An 8245-nucleotide genomic window follows, 5' to 3' on the forward strand; every position below is an offset into this window, starting at 1 on the left:
GAAACTGGGGCTCCTCACTGGCTGCATTTTGAATCAGCCACCATCAAAGGGTGCTGGGCATGGACATGCCTCCCCATAGGGTGATGCGCATGTGCCACTACACTGGGATTTATTCTTCCCTCTATGCATGGGAAGTACCCGCTGTGCAGTAAGTCCCCTTACTCTTGCTAAACACTCAGTCGTATGCTTTAAGGCAAAATACAGGCAAAACAAGAAGCAAAACGTTGCTATTAATGCAGAGATGGGGGTTTCTGCAGCCAGGGTGCTGGGCATGGCTTGGCTGCTCCTGTCCCTGGGGGCCTGGGAACAGCATGGGGAGGGTGAGCATGTCCCACGCCGGTCCCTGCAGACCGGAAACCTTTGGCTAATTCCCCAGTCCTTCCCCTTTCTGCCAGGGGAAAAAATAACAATTAGCTATTTAACAGCAAGGAAAAAGAGGGAGCTGCCGAGTGTCTCCATGCCTGCCCAGGCTTGTGGACGGGAAGCTGTTTTCTCGTGTGCCCAGCTCATGCCTGGCCTTACCCGTGTGTCTGTCTCTTGGCAGGTTGGTTTCGACCCGCACCCACCCATGAGAGCCCCCGGCTTGCCGTCGAGCCTGGCGTCCATCCCCGGAGGGAAACCGTAAGCCTCTCTTGGTGGTCTTGTGCACTGGGTGGGGATGAGTGTGCCTGGGAGGGAGATGAGCATGGGGCTTCACCCAGGGCTGGGTCCGGCCAAGACCTTGGAGAGCAGTGGTGGCCTCCAGCCCCCAGCAAGGCACAACCTGGCAGCTGGGTTGCAATGCCACCCAATGCCCCCCCCCCTTACCCTGGGTTTGCAGCAAACCTCTGTCTCCGGGGCTGACCCCTCCATTTGCCCTCCCCGGCAGAGCCTATTCCTTCCACGTGAGTGCTGATGGGCAGATGCAGCCGGTCCCCTTTCCCCACGATGCCCTGGCGGGTCCCGGCATCCCACGGCACGCTCGGCAGATCAACACACTGAGCCACGGGGAGGTGGTGTGCGCCGTCACCATCAGCAACCCCACCAGGCACGTCTACACAGGGGGCAAGGGGTGTGTGAAGATCTGGGACATCAGCCAGCCGGGCAGCAAGAGCCCCATCTCCCAGCTGGACTGCCTGGTAAGGGGACTCGGGGCAGTGCTGCCTCGCGCGGGAGCTGGAGCATCCCTGATGCACGTGCAAGCGAGCAAGCCATAGCGGATTGCTCCTGGTCCCCAAGCATGTGTCCCCTCCTGCTTTCCCCTGCCTCTTAATGCAATCATTCATTGTCCTCCTGCTAACATCTCTTTCTCCTCCAGAACAGAGATAACTACATCCGCTCCTGCAAACTCCTTCCTGATGGCCGCACGCTGATCGTGGGAGGCGAGGCGAGCACGCTCACCATCTGGGACCTGGCTTCCCCCACACCCCGCATCAAGGCCGAGCTGACCTCCTCTGCTCCCGCCTGCTACGCCCTGGCCATCAGCCCCGATGCCAAAGTCTGCTTCTCCTGCTGCAGCGACGGCAACATCGCCGTCTGGGACCTGGCCTCCTCCGTCCCGCCTGCTACGCCCTGGCCATCAGCCCCGACGCCAAAGTCTGCTTCTTCTGCTGCAGCGACGTGCTACGCCCTGGCCATCAGCCCCGATGCCAAAGTCTGCTTCTCCTGCTGCAGCGACGGCAACATCGCCGTCTGGGACCTGCACAACCAGACGCTCGTCAGGTGAGCCAGCCTCGGCACCTGGCTGCGGCAGGAGGGCTGGGAGCACCGGGGGTTGCTCTTCTCCATAATCGGGGTCTTTCTGGCTATGTTTTGGCGTGAGTGCCTTGGGGATAGCAACAAGAACGCTATCTCGTGATGCTTTGTCTGTAAGTGAGCCCAGCAGGCTTGGCCGGGCTGGTGTGCCTTGGTAAAGGATGCTCCCTGGATAGATTTCCAGGTGTGCTTGGTGCAGGGAAGCCTCATAAATGCAGCCTGAGCACCAGCTCCCTACGTGCTTTTTGCTAGTGTTCCCCTTGAAGGTTTGCATTATTTTTTGTTGTTTAAAGGCAATTCCAAGGCCACACAGATGGTGCCAGCTGCATAGATATCTCGCATGATGGTACAAAGTTGTGGACGGGGGGTCTGGACAACACAGTGCGCTCCTGGGACCTGCGGGAAGGGAGGCAGCTCCAGCAGCATGACTTTACTTCCCAGGTAAGCATGGGGTGCCCTTGGCCCTGGGAGGGGGAACATCCTGGCCTCGTTGTGCAGCTCCTTGTGGAGACCCCATACAGGGGTTTATCCCTCCATGGAAACCGGGGCAGCCCGCTCGGCAGCTGGTTTGTGCGTGGGAGGGGGCTCTTCCTGCTGGGAAAGTGGCCTGCACGGGCCCCTGTTAGCTCTGTGCATGGCTGTCCCAGTACTCTAGGTGTAACACAGGAGTGTTCAAGGCAGCGAGAGCTGCAGGGCTCCCTGGCTTTTGTTTCGGCTCCTCTTTCATTGCTTTTTCATCCACTGCAAGACTTAGGTTGCCATTAAGAAAGTAGTGCTTGCTTAGGGATGCCCGTGGGTGTTACAGGCTGGCTCTGGGTGCCCTGCAGGTGGGATGGCTGCAGGGCTCAGGCACCTGCCTCCTCCTGCAGAGCCTCCCGGAGCCCTTGTCCAAAGGGGCAAAGCTGGGACCTTGTGTCCTCTTGGCAAATGCAGCAGTCTCTGTGGGGCTGGAGCCGCCCTGGCATTCGCAGGTTTCGCGCAGCTGCTCCGAACCCCTGAATACATGCACATGCCTCTCCGGATCCTGCTGTACCTCTTCAGGGCTGGCCAGCAGCCTCCACCAACGCCATATGGCTGGTGAAACTGGAGTTGCGTGATCAGCGTCCAGAAAGGCAGCAGCGTGGCCGAGGTCTCTGCTGCGTCCCAGCTGCTGACCCCACGGCACTGGTGGTCGGGACTTTCCACTGCATTAACACTCGCCATCATGGAGCTGGGCATCCAGAAGCCGTGCCACCGCAGTTTCCAACCCACGAGTAGCTGTGGCTTAGAGCTTATTTAGTCTTGTTGCCTTCTGTGCCTAGTTTTCCTCTTCTGGAGAATGCCAGGAAGGTATTTTCTGTCCAAAGACAGAAGTGCTGTCCCTGGAAGAGGCTGTGTTTCAGCTGGGGTGCCTCGGCCAGGGCAAGAGCCGGGGCTGTGCTGCAGGGGCAGATGCCATCCGCCGGCTCCCAGCTTTGCTGTGCCCGTGTTTCAGTGGCTGGGGCCACTCGGTGATTTAAGAAGACCAGGCTGCGTCCTTCCCTGCCTGTCGGGCTGTTTCTCTTCTGAATGGCTGGCCTCGCTGCCATCACGTTACTAAAATCGCCAACGGGATCACCCCCAGCTCGGCTCACGCCCAGGCGATCGGCCTCTCTCCCCGATGGGGAATTGCCAGGGACACACAGGTGGCTGGTGCCTGCTCGGTCAGGGGGCTGCAGGCAGAGCTGGCGGGTGCAAACCCCTCCCTGAGCACCCCGCTGTCCCCCCTGCAGATCTTCTCGCTGGGGTACTGCCCGACGGGCGAGTGGCTCGCAGTGGGCATGGAGAGCAGCAACGTGGAAGTGCTGCACCACACGAAACCCGACAAGTACCAGCTGCATCTCCACGAGAGCTGCGTCCTCTCCCTCAAGTTTGCCTACTGCGGTAAGCAGCCCTAAACTCGGCTCCTTCGGCGACAGCTGGGGATGCGCACGAGGACCGCGGCAGGAAGGGACAATGCACGGCACGGTGGCAGAGGGCTGAGCACAGAGGCTTCCAGCAGGATCTGTCCCATGGATGGTGCCACTGGGGATTATCCCTGTAAAACGATCCCAGTCGTGGTTGCAAATTGCCACGTCGCATTGCGGGAGGTGAACCAACACCTGCCTGTGTGCGAGCGCGGGGCAGTGCTGGGATGAGTCCCGTCAGGAGAGGGGCTGGGGCGAGCATCTCTGGAAAATCTCCAGATTTTCCAATTTCTCCAAAATCTCCAATTTCTGAGGGTAAACAGCCAGAAGCCTCCGGGGGCAGGGAGAGGCTGGCCACGGGGTCTAGCCGGCGGCTTCGGTGCTGCCAGCCATGGGGTTGGGGGGTCAGCAGCGGCAGCTTTCGGCTGCTGACGCCGTGTTTCCCGGGCGCAGGTAAATGGTTTGTGAGTACTGGAAAAGACAACCTGCTCAACGCCTGGAGGACGCCCTACGGAGCGAGCATCTTCCAGGTAGGAGGCTGCTTCTCGGGCAGGGCACGCGGGTGGGCAGTGCTTGGACCCCACTCTCAGCATCATCCTGGGGGGCTGCCAGCCCTGCGAAGGGGGGGGGGAAATCCTTTTGGGGTGGCCGGATCACTACCCAGCATGCGGGATGTGGCGATGCCACCAGCATGGGTGCCGCTTGGTGAGATGCGGCTGCAGCAGCCTTGTCGGGAAACCAAACTGATGGCTTTTCTTTCCCCCCCCCCTCCTTTTTCCAGTCCAAGGAATCCTCGTCCGTCTTAAGTTGTGACATTTCAGCAGATGACAAGTACATTGTCACGGGCTCTGGTGACAAGAAGGCCACAGTCTATGAGGTCATCTACTAACCACGGATTTTATAGCGGGGCTGGCAACTCCCAGCACTGGCGGTGGCAGGACTTGGGCGGCCGGCGGGGAGCAGCCGGGGGCTCGGGGAGGCTGCCGCGGGGCGGCCCCCGGGGCTTGGCCATGGACCGGCATGCTCCGGCAGGGCTCTGCCTCAAGGGCCCGGCGTACCATACACACGGATTTATTTGGAGGTCTGCAAATATGGCACACATTGAAGCCCTAAACGAATTTTTGTTTGGTTTTAGGGTTTTGGGTTTTATTTTGAAAAAAAATTTTTTTTTTTTTTGGTTTTCTGGTTCTTTCCGTCTGCGCTTTGGTGGCACTATAAAGGACTTATTTTTTATTGTGACTTTTTTTTTTGTGCATCCTGCATAAGACTTGTGAAAAATGTAAATAACGGACTAGTAAATAGCATTGGAAGGGTGGGGGACCCCTCCCGGTACACTAGTTGTGTATTTTTCGTCTGCTGTAATTGTATTCCACTGATGGTTTTGGTGGTGGCAATTTTATTATTTTTTTTTTCCTTACCCCCCCACCGCGAAGCGTCCGTTGGGACGTGACTTTGCCGTGCAGCGTGTAACCAGGCTGAGCAAAGATGTCCACTGGTGAAAGTTGTTCCTACTGTCGTACCCGTGCGTTGTTCGGTGTGTTAGTGATGGTGGGACGCTGCTGGGACCGCGGGGGACTCGGTCGGATCCTCAGCTACTGACGGGACATCAGCAACACAATCACCTTTTTTTATATATGGATTTTTTTGTGCTCGTATGTTTGAAGAAAAGGGGAAGCCCACGCTGCGGGATTGTCTGCGCAAGCCTTTCTTGGTCTTCGGACAGAAGCAATGAGGAGTGATTTCAAAGAAAGCATAGTAAATTCAGCTCAGGGAGCCACGAAAGATAATAGCAACTTATGTGTTTTGTATTCAAATGAAAGTAAAGAATTAGAATTGATAACCTTTAAAATACAGTTTTTTTAAAAGCAAAGTTTACTAACAAGTAGGGTTTGTGTGTGGTGGGGGGAAGGGGCTGGCTTTGGTAGGGTCCTGTGGGCTATATGGTCTTGTGTCTTCTGGTATATAGGTTCCGATGAAGCAAACCCCCTCCCCGCACAGGCCTGCGTTTCAGCATTTTGTACTAAAGGGTAAAACAAAAAAAAAAAGACATAATGGGAAATAAAAGTATTTGTGTAGCAGAGAAGCGCTCACCCTGTATTGTAGCATATGGAAGAGAATTTTTATACTACATTTTTATGGATTATTTTTTAATTTTCGATTTTAATCTGGTCAAAAAAATAATGCTTAGGTTTCAGGTGAGAACTGCCTGGTTTACATACGTGGATAGTACAGACAGGGGAGAGGAGGATGAAGCGGAGGCGATCAGTACCCGGCTGTTCTGGGGCGCATGGTTGTCATTGCATCCCTCCGAGCAGCCGCTCTGGGACGGGGAGAGATGAGATGGGGCTGGGAGGAGATTTCATGGGAAATGTTTTTTCCTGTCAAAATAAGAGGGTTTTGAGATTTTTTGCCCTTTTCTGTTTAAAAGAAAAATAAGGGGAATGTCCCAGGCAAATGGTGTCCACCCTGTGCGGCCCGTTAGTGCTCACTGTGTACCGCCTCGGCTGGGGAGGAGATGGGATCGATCTTGTGCACTAATTACCCAATGAAGGCAAAAGCAAGCTCTTCAGAACTGCATTTAGGGAAAGGGGTTCTAAGGGCAGTTTGGCTCAGAAAAATGACTCTGAAAATGCCCCTGGCGCCAATGGACCTGTGCTGGCACCTGCTGAGGGGTTCAGCAATGCCCTGTGTGTGTGTTTTGGGGTTTGTGTTTGGTCCCTGTGGCTGGCACGGATCTGTGTGGGGGCAGCTCTGCCCGTCCCCCTGCACCCCCAGACCTGGGCGCAGTGTCCAACCCCACGGTGCTTGGAGCATTCCCCCCCTCTTTGCATTGATGGGGGGGTGCGTTGGAAAGGGCTGGGGGGCTTTGAACTGCCCCCATGGCAAACTCCCTCCGCGGTAAGGCCACTGCCAACTTGCGTCCTGCGTGGTCACTGGTTTGCAAGTTGGTGCTTCGTTTTCCTCCAAGAAAAAAACAAAGGAACTGCATGTACCGGAGCTGGCCGAGGGTTACTGAGTCAGACTTCTCAACTTTACACCAAAGTATGTAGCAGAATATGTACAGCTGTTAATAACTACAACTGTTTTTTTTGTAAAAAAAGGAGAAAAAAAAGAAAAAAAAGGAAAAAAGAATAAAAAGTAAATGTAATGAAGCTCAAATGAAAGCAAAGTGTCTATAAACCATTTGATCTCTGAAAACCTGCACTGAGTTGTTAATAAAAGCAAGCAAAGAAAGCGAGGGGCCGTTGTTCCTGCGCGGTGGGGCCGGGGTCACAGGACACCCCTCACCCGGGGACCCCCCTACCCATGGGAATGATGGCGAAGGTTGGCTAGAGGAAGAACCGAGCGCAGGACTGATGGGAGCAGCTGACTGCAGCCCCCGACCCTTGGCTTCTCCCCCTTCCCGCAGTTCTGGTCGCTGCTGCCGTGGGCCTGGCCATGCCCTCCTGCCCGGGATGTGCTGCTGAGGGATGTGCTCCTTCCTCCTTGGGCATCCCCCCTCCTTGGGCACCCCGGACCCCATCGTTTCTTTTTTCTTCCCAAAGGCATCACCCAGCTGCTTTGTTTCTGCTGCTGCGAGCCTGCAGCGAGGACTTGGGGGCGCAGAGAAAGCTGGGAGCAGGGGACCCTGCACCCCGGGGGGATGCTGTGGCGGGGTGCCAGCCCTCGGGGTGCCCGTGGCTGCAGGCGGGATGCTCGCTGTGGCTTAGGGATGGGGTGGGGTGGCTCCAAAACCACGGGACGCGAGCACCCGCATTCCTGCACTTGGCCCGGGTGCCCCTGACAGAGACAAAGCACTTTCCTTCAACTAGGACATATGTACCATCCTACGGGGGCTTCCCCGTGATGTATTGAACATGACAGAGCCTGCTGCGAGGGAGAAATAAAAAGCAGGAGCAGCACTCTAACTGCTTGGGTTTCCGATAATGTACAGCGGTAAATGGTTATGAGTGCATTTAAATCTGATTTTAAGCTGGATGGAATGAGGGGCTTACACAGGGGACCATTAAAAGATAAAAATTGCAAGAAATCCTTTGTTGTAAGATTTTGGAGAGCCTGGCGCAGGGGAGTGGAAGGGTTCAGTGGGGCCCAGCAGCTCCCCCCAGCAGCCCCCAGCACTGCCCCTTCGGGCGCCTGATCCGCTGCGGCTTCTGCTTTCAACAGTTCCCAGCAAACTGTTGCCCTTTGCAATTAATTTGGTTTGACTACAATCTTTCTGAAAGTGCTGATGGAGGAGGTGTTAAAGCCGTGCGCAGTCTCTCCGATTCCCATTTACGCTATCACCAGGCGCCGAATGCCTGCACTTTATAATTAAAGTATTCCAAGCCCCCCACACTAATTTTTTAAATTATATATTCATAAGGGCTTTTCTTTTTTTACATGCTTTTAGTTCAGCCTCGGCTGATGCTGCTGTGACACACCAGGGCGTGAAGGCAGAGACCTCGCACATCAGCTGGCAAATCGGGCGGGATTTGCAGTGGGGCACCAGGATTCACCCGCGTGGGTGCTCACCCAACCCAAGGCTGCGCCACGCTGCAGGTGGGCCATGGCCCGGCGTACCCAGCAAACGGCACCTTTTGGGTTGC

General features: G+C 55.8%; 1 protein-coding gene across 1 annotated transcript in view; it reads left to right on the top strand.

Moving 5' to 3' along the window:
* TLE3 (transducin like enhancer of split 3) overlaps positions 1-6878 on the top strand; it is a 28769-nt gene extending 21891 nt beyond the window's left edge. The window contains exons 11-18 of the mRNA XM_019472385.1: positions 513-621; positions 869-1118; positions 1298-1507; positions 1664-1701; positions 2028-2175; positions 3486-3636; positions 4113-4189; positions 4441-6878. Coding sequence (XP_019327930.1) covers positions 513-621; positions 869-1118; positions 1298-1507; positions 1664-1701; positions 2028-2175; positions 3486-3636; positions 4113-4189; positions 4441-4548 — 1091 coding nt within the window. The 3' untranslated portion in view covers positions 4549-6878. The remainder of the gene's footprint in view (positions 1-512; positions 622-868; positions 1119-1297; positions 1508-1663; positions 1702-2027; positions 2176-3485; positions 3637-4112; positions 4190-4440) is intronic.
* The last annotated feature ends 1367 nt before the right edge of the window (positions 6879-8245 follow it).

The sequence above is a fragment of the Aptenodytes forsteri genome, unplaced genomic scaffold (genome assembly GCF_000699145.1).
Source record: "Aptenodytes forsteri isolate BGI_AS27 unplaced genomic scaffold, ASM69914v1 Scaffold83, whole genome shotgun sequence".
Classification (NCBI taxonomy): Eukaryota; Metazoa; Chordata; class Aves; order Sphenisciformes; family Spheniscidae; genus Aptenodytes; species Aptenodytes forsteri.